Genomic DNA, 22169 nt, shown 5'->3' with positions numbered 1-22169 from the left:
TTTGGAAGTAGCCTGGCATTTTTTCCTCCATTAGGCAGGAAAAAAACTGGGCCCAAATCTATAACTTGAAACAGATTCTTTGTTCAGTTCTTTGCTTCAAAGGCCAGATTCTTCCCAGTGCCCTGGTTTCTCTCCTGTAAAGCATAAACTAGATCCTACTGTTTAGTCAGCTGCAATCACTTTCTCCAGTTACAGGTGAGGCTGGGATCAACATCAGAGTCAGCAGAACCTACACACTCATCACCTTTGCACCCTGAGGTGTCAAAGCAGGGAGTTCTGGGCAAACCACAGAAAGGACTCAAAATGCTGCTGCACTGCACAAGGTAAGACCTTGCATCATTGCTGAGACACCTCTTTCCTTGTCTAACCCCAATCACGGCATTATCCCATAGCAAGCAGCACGCTTGGATCAAAATTCCTGAAATTAGAAGCAACTAACAGTTTCTAAATGAATTTTGAAGTGCACCCTTACTGACTGCAGCAAAAGCAACCATTAGCTATGACTTGCATGCAGAATTCATCCAAGTAGCCATTTTTTGACAAGCAACTTATCCTGACCTGAGAACACTGCTAAGGGATAGCTGTTAAAATATTAAACACAGCTGTTGAGAGAGGGCAACACAGTAGCAGGGTTAAGCATCTAGTACACAGATGCAGTTACTAACAACTCTTAATCCTGACGGGCTGCATGAGCTAGAAAACAGGTTTGCATCTTGGAACATTATGTAACAAAATTGGTGATAAGCTATTAAAAAAAAAAAAAAAAAGAAAAGATGTCTTGCTCTTAATCTTGTTAATAAACCCTTACTTCCAGGAAAGAGCTGTAGTGCCCTACATATGTTTTAATCATCCTGTTTTATAAGTCGAAGCCCTAGCAAAATAATGTATTTATTCAGCAGCTATGATTCTGATGAATCATTTCTTGCACCCAAAAATAATTCCAGGCATATGAGTGCTAAACTCATGACAGCTCAGCAGAACCTTACACTGGAGAAGCGTGCAGCTGCTTTAACACAAGAATCACAAAGAACAACTTTCTCAGAGGAGCTAACTGCTCTAAGACCTTCTATCACAGGGAGAGAACGTATCTGTCAGGACAACCTAGGAAGCAGAACAGTGACTATCAGCTCAAATAAAAAAAAATTTAAAAGTCAGCATAATGGGCTTCCCCCACACTGTTCATCAGAGTGAAGGGCAGGAAGGCTGACCTTATGAAATCACTGCAAGCAATTAAGGTACTGATCAACAAGTTCATCTGCTGGAACTCTGAAGCTTGACACAATGAGACCAATCTCCTGTTCTTTCCTCACTAGGAAAACAGCTATAAAATGGCATTGTTTAGAGGAAAGAAGAGGGAAAACAGACAGGAGAGGTTTTTTGATTGGTTTTTGTTTGGTTTAAGGTATTTAGTACAAACCTGCCACAGGAAGGAGGAACAAGGACTGATATGTAGAATCAACAGATAGCTACCCAAATGTCTGTCCTGGCATTTTGCCAGTTTGATATGACTCACACCGGCAATATTTTGATTAACAAGCTTTGGAAGGAGTTCAATATTTTATCCACTACAAGACCCATGACACATACTGTAAAAACACTGAAGTCTACTGTAGTTTGACAAGAAAGTGCCAAACTGGTTTCTGCGTTTTGTCAAGTACGTTTCTTCAGAAGCCTCTTCACAGGCCTACTCATGCTACAATAGGATATGCTGCAAAAGGAGCAAAAAGAATAAAGTAGGTAAAAGTAATTTAAACCATTTCATAATCTTCTATACAAATCTCTGTCCTAATCCCTTACTCATTCTTTGGCTAAAAAGGTAATTAGAACAACCAGAGTAGAGAGGGCCTTCCTGTGAGCATAGATATCTCATTTTTTTCTGCAAATAAAACACTTCTGCAAAACTGATCACAAATCACTGCATCTGCCTTTACTACAACTGAAAATGTGACTTTATAAATAAAGGTAGCAAAGTTGATATACAGCAACCCAGCTATGAAGACACAACATCAAGCAAGACATGGTGATGTTTCTGCCTGTGGGCAACAGTCAGTTCTCAACACTTCCCTTGTGCTGTTCCAGCAAACCCCACATCAATATATTAAGTTGTTAAAGTGTTATGATCACATACCCATGTGGCACCAGAAGGTCAGTAGTTTTTCCTTATAAATACATTTTCTCAGGTGATTAACAGCAGTGGTCCAAACAAAAGAGAGCTCTGCTGCCTGCAAAGAAGCACTTTCATCCCTGCCCAGTGCAAGTTTTACCACTAAAACACCAGCATGCCAATGGCTGATCCAGCATTCACTATGGTGATGGAAACTCTTCTTAGCCAATGACTACAGAAAGACAGCTTAAGTCACTCCAACCATGGCCCTCTAAGGTAAAGCAGCTGCTGATAGGTAAAGCATCTGCTCCTTTTGCCATCTGCTCTGTTTACAGCTGATGTCCACTAAGCTCCTTCCATGCCTGAACCCTTCTGACCTTCTAATTTGCCTCCCTTTGCACCCACTCTGAATGCTAGAATCAGAACAGCCACTTTTCAACCTGTCCACATGGCTAAAACATAACAGATCAGGAACATCTACCACAATAAGGTGATCCACAATTATTTTCTGTGAAATTATTTTTTGTGAAATTATAATTTCAGTTATTTAAAACACCTTGACTTCTCAGCATTCCTGACCTAAAACAAATGGATACACGTGTTATAAATACATTAGGAACTGTAAAAACAAAACCAAAGGGCGACTTGATTTTGTCCACAGTGGATGAGAATAAACAGTGGCATATTTAGGCAGTCTTGAAAACTGAATAAGCAAGCAACAAATAGAAGACAGCAAATACTTTTACACATCTGGCTATGTATAAAGCCTACCTCATACACAAGCATTTGGGCTTGGAAGCTCTTATTAGCTCTCCTCTGTCATTTCTTTCAAAAAAATAAACATTAAAAAAAAAGAGGACACAGTCCTTCCTGAACTGCATACAACAAAGATGTTATGCACAGCAAAATATTAAAATATTAGATGTTTAATGTTCAACACAGTCCAGTCTTTTCCACGGCTGACATTCTGCAGCTGCATGCAGTCTGAAATTCAAGATTAATAAATCTGTAGATGAGGAAACAAGTCATTAGCATGTCCAGTCAACTTCCTCAAAAAGCCATGTATGATTCTTAGTGTCCCAGGAGCCGAGAGATAGCCTGCAGAGCTCCAGTGAGAGAAGGGATGTACACAAGGTTGTCCTGAGCATACACACCAAGAAATTCAAACCAATCACCTTCCTAGTTACACCAGATCTGCCTCGTTTGTCTACTTCAACCGATTCACAGTAAACTCAGCCCATCCATTTGCAAGTCTTTGTTATAATTTTAGCCACAATGGCTCCGGGTGACTACAGTAACACAGGGGTAAATAACACTACTGCCAAAGACAACAACAAACACATAATCAAACCAGAAAGATAATGAGTGAACAAGTGTCAAAGAACAATAAGTATTATTAATCTCATATCAGGTTGAAAGCCATGGCAAAAAAAGAAACTAAAACGATACAAAGCAGTAAGGCATAACAAACCAACCACTACTCACTAAACATGTACACAATTATCTTATTGTTATCTTACCAGCTGTAGCCAACTAATTTTTTCACAAAATGTATAAGACCAAACTGTCTGATAACAGCAGAGATATAGTTGTGAGAAAGACTTAAATTAGAGAACCATTGCAAAAATCCTCACTGCAGAGAAATTCAAAACAGCTTTGCAGCAGAAAATGCAGATCACCAGTATGGCTTTTCTCCATGCATTGTGTCATTTTGTTTACAGGATATGAAAAAAATTAGTTAGCATGTAAACCCAGCAATATTATAAAAAACATTGGAATGTTAGCTCTAAAACATTTGTTATTTTACCACCTTAAAACATTTATCAGAAGTAAAGATAAGCTTCACTTCTTGTAGTATGCTAGTTAACTGTTCTGCTGCCATTAGAAAAGCAAAATTGAAGTTATCAACCACTCACAGATTTTTAGCTTTCATTACTCTCCTGATACAGTGGAAATCTAGCATATATTCCTTTAAGTATTTCTTGATCTTTAGAAATAATTGTTACCAATGGCAATAATACAGAGAGAGATATGTGAAAGAGCTACTTAAATCTTGGTGGGGAAAAGCACCCAAAAATAACAATGATATGAAGAATTATACTGAAACCCTATTTTAAGAAAGTATCACATGCAAAAGCTTCAACAGTTCCATTTAAAGTTTAATGCTGCTACCACAAATTAATTACAGGAATGAAAAAAAAAAAGAAATTCAAAACCATACCTTTAGATATAGCTTGGTTTTGAATTTGTTAAAAGAAGTCTAAAAGTCTAACATATTTTATATATATATATATACACCAGCTTTTTTATCTCAGAAAAGATTACAGAGCATTAAAGTGTTTCACTTCTAAAGTGAAACTATATGGTAAACTTTGCCAGTTGATAGCATTCTAAATACAAACACAATAGAGCCAAGAACATCAAAGCAAATCTAATCTCTTTTCTTACATGTTGAAAAATCTAATCTATAGCAAGATCATGTAATTTTCTTATATATTTTCAATCAGATAGTAAGACAGAAAGGTGTGCTGCAAACGAAGCAACCAAAATCTACCAGAGTAGCCTGATTTTAAAAAAGGAAAATAAAAAACATCATAGCTTTTAAGTCAGAAGTAAGATTTGAATTTCACTTGCAATTTTAGTGTCATCAAAACTAATTAAATTCATATTTTAAATAACAGCTGAATTTCAGAACTTCTGCTTTGTCACTACAGCTCCTTATACAGCAGCACTTTAACATACTTTAATACTTGCAAAAGGCATAACTTTGTAAGAAGACAAAAGTCATATATACTTGAAATACACCTACCTATAAAATACCCAGGGTTTTAGCTGTCTTCTCACACCAGCTTTCTACTTGTGAAATTAAGTGTCATGAAAATTAGGTGTCACAAAAAACTTCAGCAGCAAAATGAAAAAACACAAACACCAGCAGAAATTTTCTCTATCTAGGCTTTCCAGTCAATTTTCTGTGTGCAGGCCTTTCATCCTTGCCCCTCCTCCTCCCACTATAAATCTATCCTACAGAAGAGGCAAGATGTCCCAGCACTTCCCAGATGTGATATGCTGGCTCCAGTAAGATACAACCAGTCATGGTAAAAAAAGCCAGAGCTCACACACTCACCCTCCTTAAGCCATTTCTAGAATCTCTTGGCTGCGTTGTGAAAAATTACCAGAGTAATCAGAACAACCTATGGTACAACAAACAGTCAAAAAAAAAAAAAAAAAAAACAACAAAAAATCTGTGTTCCATCCTCATGCAGTTGTTTCTCCCTGCAGCAAGCTTGCACTACCAACCCAAGCAAGAACTTGCACAGCATGCTAAAACTGAAGTAGGCCTATGCTGCAAGACACATTTCTTGCTCCTAATGTTCCAGGTGAGGGAGTTTCAATTGCACATGGTATATATGCCTAGTTTTCTGTTGAGTTCAGTCATCTTCCTGCTCTGTTGACTTCAGCTTGATAATAAATGAAATAGATGATGCCTGAGATAAAAGTAGCACAGTAAGAGAATTTGCATTTGCCAACCATAGATAGAGACTTCAGAGCATTCTGGATAATAAATAACTATGTGTTCAAAGAAAGTAGTAAAAAATCAGGCAAAATAATTAAAGGAAATACTGTTGAAACTAGAAAGAAAAATAGTGCATCTACCAATTCAGGTCTCTATCCATAGCCCCCTTGTCACATACCAAATTTCCTCAGCTACCTTGCCAACAAGTTCCATCTGTTTTCTTCTGGATTATTTCTGTTTGCCATCATTTTGTACACAGACTACTGAAAGCAAAGTTATCTCAACACAATGGACAACACATCCCATTGACTGCTCCGGGGGAAAGAGATGGGTTGAACTTCTTCACTTTCAGATGTCTGTATGTAAACAAAGTTTCTGAATAAAAAAATGGAACTGACTACAGCAGGGAAAAAAATCTCTTAACATAAACTTCTGCTTTTGTTACATCAAACACTACTTAGCCTCTACCCAGGAGATATATACAGGTGATTCAGAGACCATTTCTGTGGTTTAATCTCAGACAGACTCAATGCAAAAATTAATTACTACTCAGTAATTGAATTCATGTGGAGGAGTTTGAATATTTCTTGCCTCTGTGACAGGAATGATTATTAATGCACAGAACACCACAAAAATGCTGTGTTCTCGGGTTTCCTCCAAAGCCAGTTTGTCATAATCAAAATACACCAATATTTTTAATCCTGTTTTTATCCTTACCTCAGCCTTTCCTCTTCTTTCTTACGGAGGCTGAAATCTCGCTGAACCACCTGGAGCACATGCTCTGCTTCTTCATCAGTCAAGCCAGAAAGGTCCAGTTTTCTCCCCATTCTACACCGGGTCCTGGATATGAATAACTATAAGGAATACCTGAAATCAGAAAAAGAAAATAAAATAGAAAAATAAATTGAAAGCACTCATAGTTTTCACAAGTGCGTGGAGATCACGGGCACAAAAAGAAAGTTGCTGCCATAAACATCAGAAAACATTTGAATCTTTTTGGCTGGAAAACACCTTTTACACTGAGTCCAACCACTAACCCAGCACTGCCCAGTCCACCATTAACCCATGTCCCTAAGTGCCACACCTGCACGTCTTTTAAATACCTTCAGGAATGGCAACTCAACCACTTCCCTGGGCAATCTGTTCAATGTTTGACAAACCTTTCAGTGATGGAATCACATCTAAAATCCCATCTAAACTTCCCTCGTACAACTTGAAGGATTTATTTCAGAATTATTTGGCAGGCTCCACACACTGAAAGCAATCACCCCCCATTCAAATATAAATGAAAAAGATAAATTATTTGGGATAATAAGAGATGCTGAGGTCAGACCTCAGTGTAGCTCTCAAAAAGGAACATGCTTAACTAAGTCAGGTCAAATCAGGTTTATACATTTCTTAAGATTTTATAAAACTGCTTGCAGTGCAATCCCTGCCACTGTCTATGAACAGAGAACATATTCTGCTGTAACACTTAAAAATGTTTTATACTGCCAACTAAGAAATCAGGAATTATTTTAAAGCACCATTTATAAAAGTAAGCACATAAATTTTAAATGAATTTCCCAGAGTGACTGAAAAGATTTAGATGTCACTATCTATATTTAGATATCACCACTATAAGGTTGGAGGAGAAAAAGAAGTAGTTAATATTATGTGTGAATTGAAGGTACTATAAAGTTTGAACTAGAGCTTGGTCCATTAAGTTTCACTAATGAAATTTGTTCTAATTTATTTTCTCATGACTTTTACTCATTTAATTGAATTCTCATGAATTCAGCTCTCAGTATTAACTTGTGTCACTTGATTTATGCAATTATTTGGACAATCACAGAGGTGTCCATCTCCACGTTGTGTTACAGCTTCAGAAGCACAAGACAGTCTTTGCATCTTTGTTATGAGCCCCCAGCAACATACATAATAACCATGAACACATTACAGTTCCTACCACAGAATACAAGAGGAAACTATTACTGACTCTTCATCCATGGTGAGTGGCAAGTGGATGAGGCTACTATGTAAATAAAGCATCTAAGCTGGTCCTGCCTCAAAAATACCATACCTCTAAGGAAAACTGCTAAGGCATACAATTAAGTACTCCAAGTACTACTGCAAGTAGAAGCATGGGGGAAAAAGTCAGTTTTATTTTCTCAACATTTCTTTTGCTACTCAGATAATGATGTGGGATGTGGTTGGTTGGGTTTTGTATGTTTTTTTTTTTTTCGTTGGTTTGGTGGAGGTTTTTTTAGTACAATATTTACCTTTCTACAATTATCTGATTACCATTCTTCAAACAAGAAAAACACACACACACAAAAGGAGGGAACTGTGTATTTTTGGTTAGGCTGTTTTGGTTAAGCTATTCATGAAGTTTAGAATAAACTCCTTGCTCAAGAAAACAACACTTCACTAAAACCAAGCTGATGGTATACAAGCTTAGGTGAAATCAAGACAACAAGATGCCTCCAACAAGATATATGTTCCTCATACAGATGAAAAAAAAGGTCACAATGTTCTAGCTTGACTCTGAATCTACTAGGGAGGATGACAATGAGTACTTAATAAAGGCTTTAAAAATTTGTTTCTAAAAAAAATTGATTTGCATAGAAGAAAAGTGCCAAAGAAACAAAGGGCTGTATGTAGTCTTCATTAATCTCACTTGCAAGACCAAGAATATATGTTTAAATTAAAGATTGGCTAAAACATAGCGAGGAACAACTGGCAAGATGATTTTGTTTCAATGCCACATGTGCATAAATCTTCGCAAAATTTTCAATGAAATATTAAGATTTTCCTCTGTCCTTTCACCTACAGTTCTTGCACCAAAGCTTCACTGAGCACTGGCAAGGAAAAGAAAAGGGTTTGCTGAGGTAACACTTGGGTTGAAGCTCAAAGACAGAGCATGAAATGTCCTGGGACACATCCTTCCCTTCAGGCTTAGGGATATCTGCTCAGCTCTTCCCAAAGAAAGCAATTGAATGCAAAGGTATCTCTGCCTTTCTGAAATCATGGAAGGGCTTCACTAAAGGAGAGCCACATCCATGGGGAAGTAAGCAGGGCTTTTCCAAGTAACTTTTTTCATGCATATACACTTAAAGGGAAAATATATGATGCACAGTAAAAGGAAATAAAACCTTTTTAAGCAATTCCTGGAGCCAGTAGAGACACCTGCATGCTAGGGCTACAGTCTTCTAAGACACGAGACGACGAAGGTAACTGGAATTTCATCTTTGATCTCCTAGTATCTTAAGCATCAAGTCAACAACTGTAATTAACATTTTCATAATAAGTTCTCCCTTCAGGTCTTCATCAAAACCCTTTTGGAAATTGTTTAAAAACCAATAATGTTTTTCCACAGATGCAAACTGGTCCACCAGTAAAGAAAATTGTCCCTTTGATTCAGCTGCCAATGCCAATTGTGACCATGTATTAGAAAGGGGAAGTTTACCCCTAAGCTTGGGAATAAGTGGGCAGCCCCACCACCTCTGATTTTCTGGGGCTGGCAAAGACTTCATTTCAAGTATATATGCTTTAAAATCAAAAGCAGCTTTAACTTTAGACTTTCATGTGGTTTAGTTCTCTATGGTATTCTCAGTTTCCATTCCAATACTACATTAACCTCTAAGGAATGCTGTATGTTTTCCTAGGAAATAATTTTTCATCACATTACTAAATCACCTCTGATCTGGGAGTATCACAGCAGCTTATAAATATTTATGAACAATTCTCAAAAGTCCTTTCTGTGGTAGATCCAGATTATGCATTTTAGAAATACACAATGGCAAATCCTCTAGAGAAAATGTAACAAGTTACACTTAAAACTACCTTAAAACACACAAAATAGCGTCTAAGCCTAAAATAACTTCTGGCCTGAATTAAAATAACTTACATGAGGCTGTTCAGATGATTGCCTTCATGAGTACTTCTTTGGTAAATCTCAAACTGAATACAAAATCTAAGATCTCACAGACTTTATAAGGAATAATATCACTCCCTAGAAAACTTTTATTCAACAAATTAAAACACTGTAACAGAAAAGCCTAGGCTTACAAAACAGGATTGGGTACTGTTTGAGTAATACTCTAATCTTCACATTTCTTACAGTCTATTTTAAAATCTAATTAAAACTTCCACATTGAAAACCTTTCTTGAGTTTAACTTTAACAACAAAACCAAACCCCAGCAAAAAGAAAAACAAGCAAATGAAATGTTTTTCAAGAACTGCAAGCAATGCATGGTTTTAACACATACAAGGGCATCAACACAAGGAACAAGGGCAAGTAGTGCATTTTCTACTCACCCATAAGACAGCTAAGTTGTTTAGACTTGGAGTCTCAGCAGATGTTTAGCATTACTGGGAGGTTGGGTGAAAAAAAAGTTTTTTGGGCTAAGTGACAACTAATATTTAAGACAGATTCTTGGCTTGACAAAGAACTACATGATAAAGTTAATTATGCAAGTGGTCACACTGAATATTGTACAACACAGACCTCTTAGTTTTATGCTGAAGCAAAGCAATTGGCACTAGTGAGGCTGCATCTGGAGTCCTGTGTCCAGTTTGGGCTTTCCCAGGACAAGAAAGATACTTATGTCCACAATGATGTTTAAGGGACTGGAGCACCCTTCACAGGCAGCGATGCTGGGAGTATTAGGACAGCTCAGCCTGGAGAAGAGAAGGCTTGGGGGGTATATACAGTGGGTATCTGGAAAAGAGCTCTCCAAACAAGAATATCCTACAATTCTTTCAATTTCTGAGCACATATTTAATCAAGATTTCACTGGTTGTCACAAGACAGTATAAGTTTTGCTCTAAAATGTTGTTGATGTGCATTGATGAAACGTAACACCTGAGGAACCAAGACCACAAACTCCTTCAACCCAGTCATTTGCAATTGAAATATTTCATATACAACACCTTCCCCACCCATAGTCTCAGCTTTAGAGTCACCAAACTCTTAATCAGAGCTGTTCTACTCTGTTTTGCTACTCTACCACTTCGAAAATTTCCAGGTAGAAGATCAAGAAGAAACCTACTAGCAATTATCTTTGCTTCTGTCATCAACAAGCTCATCTTGCCTTCCTTTAGCAGTCTGTCAGGACCCAAATAATACTGCTCAATCTTTCTTGTCATTCTTTCCAGAATTCTTGTAGTACTATAAGAAATTCCTTGTATAATCGTGCTGGTGAACATTTTCCCCTTTAAAATCATACAATATAGTCACCTAAGACAGAGGAAGACAAGCACCTTGTCCTCAACAGCGCTCCTTCACCACCCTCGTATTTTAAAAAGTTTTGTTTACTGAATTGTCCAAAAGAAATTGCTACTTTGATCATGTGAAGTCATTATGATAATTTTTAAAAGTAAATATCACAAAACTGTGACATAATGTCATACTCTTAATTTGAAAAATAAAAGCTAATAGTGCTTTGAGTTACGTCAACACACTTGAATAAAACAGACTTCAGCCACAAGCCAACATTTTAAAAACATCACTGTCCAAAGTAAGTTCTACTACAGCTAGCACATCATTAAGTCAGAAATGAGGCATAATTAACTCTGGCCACAGATTTGTTAATCTTTTTTAAACTCCAAGAATGTCTAGAAGCTTGAGTAAAAAACACTGAGTATTCTTCTCTTTACACTCAAAATGAACAAATGTCTCAAAATAAGAAAAGAGAAAATATACTCATCAGAAATAAAAGGCCACCTCTTTGACTGAAAAATTAAATACAACCCACCTGACTTCAACATGGGATTGACTCGTATCTGGTGCATCACATTTTAAATGAGATGTAAGATAAAGATGTCAAAGACAATGTTATTCTTTGTACCCACACTGATTTTAGCTGAGTTTTACTGCACATATTTTCTGGTCTACAACCAAAGCAAAAAGAAATTATCTTGCTTTCAGCCTTGGACTAATTTTATGAGAGATTTGCAAGCAGCAAAACAAATGGCTGGCAAGTTTCTGAGCAAAGTTACATTTGTTCCACTGGGGAGTGTGAGGGGTAAAGCAGCAGGTTTTAAAACATGAAGTTCATTCAGTTCCTTCAGGGAGAAATGTTTCTTATTAATGCAAGTTATTACAATACTTGTATGTACATTTATCTAAAATATTGCGGGAACATACCATAATGGGTGAAACTTTAAACCTTACAGGTCAAAGGTTAGTACTGCATGGTTTTAAATTTTAAGCTATTTAGGAAATAAACAGGAGTTTCACGCTCTTCTTCTTGCTTGCATATTTTATGTTATTTTAACTATTGAATATGAAATAGCAGAATGTGACAGCTGGGATAGAGCTCATTTTCTTCTTAGTAGCTGGTGGAGTTAAACCATGACACAGAATTAAAAACATTAGTGAAATCCCATTCCATTCAAGAAAAAATGGCATCTCTCATATAAGGATAGCACTCTCCTAATGGCAGAACACAGCACATAAAAGTGTTTCTAAAAAAACAGAACCTATTTTATTTAAATAGAAAAAAAATTTATAAAAGACTAAAGGTTGCACTGTAGAACCTAATTTATCATCTACCTCTGAGGGTTCAAAAAAAGTCATATTAAAAAAGAGAATCTGTATAGCAACTAATGACCATTTTATACTTATGTATCAGGCCTACAACTAATACACAAGTACAAATCGCACTGGGGATTCAAAATGTGATACAAAAGCTAAATTGATGGACCAGAATAATTTTCTCACTGGTAAAACTGAGTCAAGTCTTATCAAAAATCCCCGCAGCTGCTGAAGATCATAGCTTATCTGGCATATACTGATTTCACATATTTCACATGCAAGTGGATTTCTAGTTAGCGTATATTCTCATTCTACTTCAGTCTCCTCTTCCATTGTTTATGTGAATTTAGGCAAATCATGTTCAGTTCTATTTTCTCTATTTAACAGCAACTGTCTTATGGAAGAGTGCGTAAAGATGATGGGTCTGACAATATTCTGACTGTGAGACTGACTATCACTCTTCCAGAAATGAAGAAGACAGCTTGGAGAAAAAGACAAAATTGGAGAAGTAATGTGCTGACACACAATTGTATCTTGGATGATTTGCCTCTTTTCCATGTGCCTTCAATCTAAAGCATGAAATCCAGCTCATTACTGTAATGGACTGTCAACCAACTCCAGAGTGAATCATCACAGGCCAGCAAGAAAGCCAGCGTGTGCACTTAGGGAATGCAACTGATCGCAAACAGTCCAACACAATCAGAAATTTGCACATTTGTAAGCACAAGACTGCAGGGCTTCCCTTTGAATGCCTAACCTGCAAATTGGGGCTCAGAGCTTAATTCTATATGCCTGGACTCCCTGCACAGAGAGAGCAGCAGCCACTGAACTGAGTTATGCCTCTTCCACCTTTGCATCAAAACACAAACCAGAACACACCTGGCAAATCAGGCTTCACACTGTACTTGCTAAGATTGAGCCAGCATGAAAAGAATACAAAACAAAAAGCTCATTTGTACTCCTACCTTTCCCCTCAGCGTCAGCTCAAGAGTGAGGACTGCAAAAATGCATTCACCCACCTGTGCTGCATTACACATGCCACAACTTTTCCTGAGACACCTGTAGTCCCAGCATTTCACAATCAATCGCGCTCAAATGAGCTACATGGGTTGAAGGGAGATGAAAGAAACAGTGAATACTTCTCGGTTCCTTCAAAGAATTGCAGGGTTTCTCTCTCATTCTAAGAGGCAGACAGAGAAGTGAGCACTTACTTTACCAGTATAAATACATGCAAATACCAATCTAGTACTGGCACCCAGAAAAACTCAGGTCAGATGCCATATTAAGTCTGGGAAGGCTCAATTGTTTATCTCCCTCCTTGTGGAGGACAAATGGGAGAAGCCCTCATCAATGCCTTTAAGTATCTGAAGGTGTGGGGGGAGGACGCCAAGAGGATGTTTCCAGGCTTGTCTCGGTGGGGCCAAACAGCACAATAGGCAAAGGACAGGGACTGGTGGTCAGAAGTTCCACCTGAATGCGAGGAAGAGCTTCTTCAAGCAGGTGATCACACACTAGAACAGGCTGCCCAGAGAGGTTGTGCCATCTCCCTCATCAGGAATACTCAAAAACAACCTGGATGCAATCCTGTGCCATGTGCTCTAGGATGGCCCAGCTTGAGCAGGGATGCTGGACCAGATGACCAGATAGTCCCTTCCAACTTGACCCATTCTGGATATTACTGTGCAGATCCCTATTTCAGATGCCAACATCCTGTTGTCCCGTATGACCTGAGGCAACTGAACGATACAGAAGGTCCCCTGCCGTACAAGCTGTGGAGCAGCACATGACAAGTATGTGTATCAAAGTTAAATGCCTTCCCCTATACCACAGCAGTCACTATTTGTTAGAACAACTAGAGATAATATTCAATAAACTAACCAAGAAAATAGGTTCACTAAGATAAGTTTTTCAACTCCACAATGCCAAAGCATCACTATTGAGTTAAGTGGTGACAAGGCTGCTCATCTGAGTTATTAACAGCTTTAATATGAAAAAAAAAAAGAGAGAAAAGGTGAAGCTTTTGTCTAAAGTCAAACAGCTCTGGAAGCACTACACATTTTGCATCTGAGTTTAATTCTGCATTTCAATAATACAGGCAAAAGAGTTATGACAAAATAAGAAACTCATCATAACTTGAAAGCCATATTGTGATTAATCCTTGCAAGCTACAAAAGTAAACAATTAAGTGTGGATTGCTTGGCTGCTACTAAAACATCCATAACATAAAATCCAACCAATACGCAAACATACCACAGGCACACTTAAAATATCCTATACAGTAAAACTGGTATTTTTCCCTACAACATCTGTTGCACTAATTGATATCCCTCATCCCTCTTATGAAATACCACCCATGAACATATAATTAAAATTTATCCAAGAACTAAACCTTCACTGAGAGAATCTTCCTGCAGGACTAGAAGAAAGACAAAAGTTCTATTTTTAGAGGTAAGAAAATGCTTCCAACAGTAGTTGCCACAATGAGGCAGTATTCTCTAGTGCTGCCAGATGTGAAAACAAATTTAATACAGTAAATCACTGTTAATTCAAACCACTGACAGGAAACCCCGCTGCAAATTACTGAATTTTACAGATTAGCAAGTAAATTAACAAAATAAAAAGCTAAAATAAATTCCGAAGACTGTGCCTTCCACATTCACTGTGACATTTACAAAATGCTTCTAACCGTGATTTACCCTCGAAGAAGCAAGAATCACAAGATACACAACAATGAAGTGAAATGTATAAAGCCACATCTCCCATTTCACTTAGACTTTGTGACGAGCTGCAGTTGGCTGACACACACCGTATGCCCTGTGCACTGTAAAAAGGGTTTCAGTAGCAGGTTGTCTTTGGTTTGTTTAGGTAACCATTTGTCAAGTGACATAAGACATGAATTAAATAGAGCCAGAGCTTTACAAAGCCTGTGAAAACCAAAATACCTGGGTTAATCTGCCAGGTGGGGGAGTTAATGGATCCGTTTGTTGACACTGGGACCTACTCCACACTGTACTCAGAAGACACTCTGCTTTGGACCAGTGCTCAGCTGATTTTTTTTGTATTGACACTGCACAATGGAGATAACCTGAGCCTAGACCAATAAACACACACCTGAAGTTCTGGATCATAAATTTATACAAATAAAGCATGTTTATATTCAAGCAGAATACACAGTCAGTTACTCTCTGAAGTTCAAAGGCCAACTTCAGTGTCAGGTTTTGACTGCTGCTTCACTGATATTTGGAACCAAACTGGAGTAGAATCACAGCTCCTTTAGTTTTAACTACAGAACCAATTCATCCTCCTACAGGCCCAGGAAATCATCCAGCCAGCACACACCCCTATTTGAGTCCCACAGAACTTATTATTTGAACAGCATAATCAAGTCAAGCCACCACCTTTAGGAACTAACTAGGGCTCCTCACTTAATCATGTGTGGAACCCAAGTCCACAGTATTTCCAATGATTTGCCTGTTTTGACCTGTGATACTACCTTGGAGCAGGAATTTTAAACCTTATCATTAAACATTAGAAAAGAAGTGGGAGATGGAATAATCAGGCTTGTCCTCCTCTAGAGGCAAACTGCTTTCTGCTCATTTGGGACTCAATTCATGGTTACTCTGCTTGCAGTGATCAACACATGGATGATTTGTGTCACTTTTAGATCAAGACCAACTGAGATAGTGAGAAACAACATCACCTTTTTGAATCCTCCTCAAAGCTCCTTCAATTGTTTTTGAAACCTGATGGTGCTCCAATTCACACACTGTGATTTAACTTGAATCCAAGTCATGGTCTGTCAAACAAATATCAAAGCACTTATGACAGAAAGATGCAAGCGCTGAGATAACTTCAGAAAGGTACACCAAGCACTCCTGGGGATGATCCCTGAGAGGCAAAAGGATTCAGTTCTCGTAAGGGGGAAAAAAAGTAATCAATTTCTTGCAAGTTTAACAATGGATAGAAAAATAGGTGCATCCCTGAAATTTGAGGTATTTCTGGTCAGTGCTAGTTGCATCCCTGTCAACTGCACTTAAATCATTCACTGCACATCCACGCTGTAGCAATTAATCTTGATGACACAAACCAGTGGGTTTTTTTTATTAACAGGACACAAAATCCTGTTCATACAGCTCAAAAGGGGCCAGAAGAAAACCCCATTAAAAACATCTTCTGTCCCACAAGTAATGCCTAATAAGCAAAGAATAAGCTCTTGTATTCGTTTCAGAAGAGATAAAATTCATCACAAGAGCAGAACAGAAAGTTTATTCCACCAGTTATAAACTATATTGCTTTCAAGAAAGAAAACAACCAATTATGTACTGTCTTCCTCCAACAGCAGAAAGTTGGTTTACAACAGCAGAACCACCTATTATTCTGCATGGCAACAGGTGGAGGGTGCTGGGGAAGGGATTGCTTGGTTATTAATAGAACCCAAAGACCTCAGGATACTGCCTGGCTTCAAGACTCATTAAAGACAGTGGGAACGCCATGAACTTTAACAGCTTTTGAGTGAGCCTACACTTCAGATTGCTATCACAAGAAGATACTACACTTTCTACAGAAAATTATCTCTGCACCCTTTAAACAGACTTAATCCAGAAACTACGGCTGCCCCATTTATTCTTCTCCATCAATAAGCAGCACATTCTGCAAAAAAAGAGTCTAGAAAGAGCTTCTTGAAACTGCTATATAGCAGAACTTGAGCTTGGGTGCTCAGCAAGAGGACAGGATAGAGTTGCCTGTCTGCAAACTCAATGCCAGCAAAACTCCAGAAAACTCCAGAATTGATTACCATGAGCCAATGGGGACAATGCCATTCAAAGTGTCTCACCAAGACTGATCTCCACAGTAGTCAGCTCCTCCCCAATGCATGATATTTTATTTGGAGGTATACTTTGCCTTGAAGAATGTGTATTTCACTTCCTGTGGTAATGCTTTATATCTTAAAACAACCAGTAGATAGAAATAATTCCAATAATCTGAATACCAAACATCAATATTAGTTTTTCTTTTTCTGATCATCAATGGATCAAAAGGTAAACGAAGCATAAAATGATAAAAAGTAACAAGAGATTTTGTTTCTTTTACTCAGTTCAGGAGGTAATTGGTCAGTAAAAAATTGCTGCATGAAGTGTTTTACTAGTAGAACACTCTTTAAAAGTATTATATATACACATAAATACATTGCTGTGGTATTGAAATTTAATACATATTGGCTTGGAAATTTATTGTGTTTCTATTCCCTGAATAGTATGCATAAGATCTAAAAATCTGTCATTATTGCAATATGCTGATACTAGCTTTTGACCAATCAAGCCATTGCAGTCTTTATACCCTCTTCATCTATGATAAAGCTGATAATGTTTATGATTAAACTGCTTTCCACTACATGTGCATCATTTATTTATTTTCAGGACACAGTATGCCAAACATAATGTTGATTCACAGAAAATGAAGTTTTAAAAAATACAGCATGGCATTTGTCGACAAGATTGTTAAAAAAAAAAGACAGCATGTTTTAACTGAAAGTTAAACAGCAAGCACATCATAATCACTAGCCTACCACATGAGTGGCAGAACTTACTGGTGTATCAGATATATATGGGAGGTTTTCCTCTTCAGTTTCTGTAAATCCACAACATTTCAGACACAGGCATCTTTGACTAATCTCACAGAGAAATGTGCAAAATTTGACCACTGCTTAAAATCATATCAAATTACACTGTATTTAGCCCTTCTGTAAAATTGCCTGGTTTTATCATAACGGAGAAGTTTCTTTGGTAAATTGAGGAATAGTGTTGTGTGCTTCACTTCACATCAAAATATAGCATTCACCTCCTTAAGCCCTAAAAGCTTCTTCTGAAAGTAAGCTGCTATAAATCTCTGAGTATAAGAAACTTGGAGCTGTTTTATTCTCTGGCTGTCAGTGGTTCACAGGTAAGTCAGAAGCCTTTATTATCTCTAAGAATCTATCTAAAAAAAAAATAACCTACCTGAATCCAAAAGGAAGGTGAATAAAGCATTCCACAGGAAGGCAGCAGTAATCTGCTCAAACAATTCAATGGGTTTTCTCAAAGAGAAAAGCTGTCCCTGTGGTTTTCATGGAATTATATTCAGCTAGATTCTTTCAACTTGTCCAGCTTTCCAAGGGCAAGTTAAGGTGGTTTACACTGCCAAACCACGGTTTCCAGCCTTGTAACAATAGGGCATGTTAATGCTGGCAGCAATACAAAGGAGTCGCATTTTCATACCAATGTACTGTTTGTGAACAATAGTGCACTTGGTACATACAGCCTTGCTCCATCATCACCCATGCATGCTTTGGGGATTTTTTTTTCTTTACTTAAATACAAGCCATTCAAGTGTTCTGTTTACTGCAACTATGAAGTGAGAAGGGTGAACTCCTACTGTGCTCATACACTTGGGTACACGCTATGTAGTGCACTCAGATGTATTCATCAGGTTAGCATGGAAGCAAGAAACCAACTCAGGAAAATAAATGAAAGTTCTAACTCAGTTTTCTACATCCAGACAGCAGTGGTTCAGACGAAGACAAAAAGGCACTACCCTGCCTGAAAAGACAATATTGTGTCATTTGAACATGCAGCAGGTCCAAGAAGCAAATCCTGTCACAGGGGGTAGTGCTCTAAGTACATCTCACCCCTGTGAGGGCTACCAGGGCGGAATTGACTTGTCTGCATTCTCACCACTGGCAATTAACTAACATATCACAGGTATTGAGAGGGCTACTCCCCTGTTTCTAACTGCAATCTACTAAGTTAGCTGACAAACTCCCCAGGAAGGCTACACAAGAGCCAAGTACCTTTTTAAATGCTCAGGCATAAGGCATCAGTAAATACACTCTGATACAATCTGATACCTGAGCAATGACAGGTATGGCAGTAGCCTGAGGGGCTACGTACAAGATACAGCATCTTCTGCTTTTTGCACAGCTCTGTTCATTTCCTAAAGGTAGAATTAATCAGCAAACACTACTGTTTGACATTTAACAGCAGGGGCTTAGTCAGTGGTCCCAAAGCAGTTAACGGAGAAGAGCTATCACTATAAATAAGCAACTATAAACACCTGTCCAGTTTGATGACAGTCCATCAAAATCAGAAAGATGTCTGGTAATATGAGAACTAGACTAACTATCCTTCCATTCTCACTCTCTAGCCTTCCAGAAAAGGCTTACAAAAGGAATGAGTGAAAGCCTTTATTGCTAAAATCTTTGCTGTGCCTATTATAAAAAACTCCTGGCTCCATAGGGAGGCAGCTACCCACCTTTTCAGAAACGCAGGAAATAGTAAAATGGTAGGTATGAGGCAAAAAAAGCATAATTTGTCAAAATAGATTGCTAGTTACAGTTAATGTCCCCGCAAACACGCTTGAGGAGCGACACACACGCGCTATAAGGCATTCTGCAATCTAATTCGGTTACGCTTGCCTGAAACATAACACAAATCCCAGCACAACACAGGCTCCGACTTAATTAGATTCCCTAAGAAAAGTCAGTCTGAGCCATATGGTATTTTCCTCAGCAGTTACGATAAACTGACCTTGATACTAGGAAAACGCACGCTGCTTCTGTCTGAGGCATAAATTACAAGCGCAGCGTGGCGGGATGCTCCCACGAAACGGGGACAGCGGCAGCGCCACATTGAAACCCTCCCCGGGCTCCCGGGGAAGTTGATCAGAGTAAAACACTCCAATGATAACGATGATGATGATGCACTGCAGTGACAGCGCTCGAAGAGCCACGCGGCCAGCAGAACACCACGAAGCTGCTCAGACATCTGTCCGGTAATTAAAGCACAGCCTAATGCCGCGCTGCCGCGGAGGAGCGGCCCGCCTCGCCCCTGGACGCCGCGGAGAGCGGCGGCCCCTCGGCCACCGGCCCGCCCGGACCCCCGGCCCTGCCCGGCCCCTGCCCAGCGGCGCGGGGCCCCCCACGGCCCGAGCCCGGCCGGCCCCGACGGGCGCTGCGGCCCCGCACCTCGGCCCTGCCGCAGGCCGCCCCACGGCGCGGCCGACCCCGCGCTGCCGCGGCAGGGGGGCCCCCAGCCCAGCCCAGCCCAGCCCAGCCCCGGCCCCGGCCGTACTCACCCCCGGCCAAGTGCGAGGGCTGCACCGCAATGGCAGGCGGGCGGGAAGCGCCTCGCTCTGGGGCACGGGCAGAGGCACCGCCGGCGGCTGCGCCCCGTCCCTCATGCACAGCGGGGTCTGCGGCCGCCCCGCGCCGGCCCCCGGCCACCAGCTACGCGGAGCCGCCGGGCACAGGTGCCCCGATTCCGCTCCGCGCCGGCCGGTGCAAGGCGAAAGCCGCTGTCTCCTTCTCCTCCTGCTGCTGCTGCTTCTGCCGCCGCCGCTGCTGCTGTCGCTGTCGCCTTCAGCCCTCCCCGCCCCGCCGGACGCGCCGAGTGCTGCTGCGGTGCCAGCGGCGGCAGCTCCCGCCGCGCACCGGCACCTGCCCGGGCGCTGCCGCCAATCGCCGGCAAGGGGCCGGGCAGGGGCGGAGGCGGCGCGGCCGGCAGGGGCGGGATTTGCGCGAACCTCCGCGCCCCGGTGCGCATCCATCCCCAAAGCTGCGCCCCCGACAGGCAAGGACCGCGCTCCCGCCGCCCCGGCGAGTGCCCCGGGGCCGCCTGCCACTGTCACACCCGCCGGCCGGGGGGGACACCTGCGGCCCGGCCGCCACCTGAGCCCCAGCTGGCCGGGAGAGGCACAGGTGCTGCCCGGCGGTGCCTGTCCGGGCCCTGCCGGGTGCGGGCCGCCCGTGGCGGGTGTCTGTCAAAGGAAAGGAGAGGCCGTTCTGTTGGGAACGGGCGAGAATTCCATCCGTATGGATGCGGCGCACCGGGCAGTCGTAAGGAAGGTGCGGCCTGGTCAGTCGCTCAGCTCATCTGTGAGTCACTGCTGTAACGTGGAAGCGCTTTTTTATGTCCTGAATCACTGCAGATTTTATTGTATCAGGCTAATTACTTTTCTCCCGGTATTATTTTTCGTTCCCCTTTTTTTGTTGTTGTTTTTTATTTCCATGCTTGCTTAACTTCATTTTAAAGTAGCTGCAGCTGTTCACTGCAAGGTATGGACTTATTTGATCTCAGCCAAAGTGCTCTGTCAAGACAGATGAATTCAATAAACTTTGGCAGGTGTTCAAAGAAAACATTTTCTGGGAGAGTATTTTTGTTTACATGAATTTCACGGTATAACAAATTAACTGGTTTAGCAAACGTTTACTTCTATTCTAACCTACACTTGCCTCTGTTAGTAAAATGGGTGCCACTCTGTGAGGCAGACATCACATTCATTTTAAATGTGTATGCAAAGAACAAACAAACAAAAACAACTTTAGGAAGTACTCTGCATCAGACATCACTTTGTATTTCCCAAACACATCTATTGGTAAATACATGTCTCAGTGTTTCCCAAACAGAAGAAATTTCTTCTTTAAATAAAACAAGAAAAAGGAGCAGTCATTTTCAGCAGTAACATTTTTTCAAGAGCAACACGACATGGCAACAAATCAGGGATTGACTTAAACAATAGGTCACACATTGCCTGTGTTAGAAGAGTAAGCGATAACACACTTGAGCACTTTTAATAATTGGAAAAAGATCTGGATAGAAGCCCCTCTCCAATATTCCAGCTGAAACACTGGAAGAATAATGTTTTAAAGTCAGCCATCAATACCAGTAATTCTAGAATGCTTATGATTATACAACCATGAAGTTAAACAGATAAAACTGTCTGAGATCCTGCTCCTCACACTCAAGCTACTAAGCTAATACTGAGTTCAAGAGTAATGTCTCGCCCTTGCCTCAACATTCTGCAGTTAGGTACACAGAGTGTATTTTCCTTTCAAGGTAATATTTCACATTTTCACCACTGGAGATAAAGCATTGGACTTGAGACCCTTCATTCCACACCAGTACAGTAACCAATACATTTTTACATGTTTACATGTAAATCAGTATATTTTTACATCTTTACATTTACATGTTTTTACTGCAAGAGTACTCCACAG

At 40.0% G+C, this 22169-nt stretch overlaps 1 protein-coding gene across 7 annotated transcripts in view; it reads right to left on the bottom strand.

The window, feature by feature from the left end:
• Positions 1-20336, bottom strand: part of MYRIP (myosin VIIA and Rab interacting protein) — a 205673-nt gene extending 185337 nt beyond the window's left edge. For all 7 annotated transcript variants that reach the window (XM_063156288.1, XM_063156333.1, XM_063156308.1 and 4 more), the window contains exons 1-2: positions 20249-20336; positions 6336-6485 (exon numbers count right to left, since the gene is read on the bottom strand). In XM_063156288.1, the coding sequence (XP_063012358.1) occupies positions 6336-6445 (110 nt within the window). In that variant the 5' untranslated portion in view covers positions 6446-6485; positions 20249-20336. The remainder of the gene's footprint in view (positions 1-6335; positions 6486-20248) is intronic.
• Positions 20337-22169: the final 1833 nt, after the last annotated feature.

This window comes from Melospiza melodia, chromosome 1 (assembly GCF_035770615.1).
Source record: "Melospiza melodia melodia isolate bMelMel2 chromosome 1, bMelMel2.pri, whole genome shotgun sequence".
In the NCBI taxonomy this organism is placed as follows: Eukaryota; Metazoa; Chordata; class Aves; order Passeriformes; family Passerellidae; genus Melospiza; species Melospiza melodia.
Note: the sequence above shows the minus strand (reverse complement) of the source record. Positions and strands in the feature narration are given on the sequence as shown.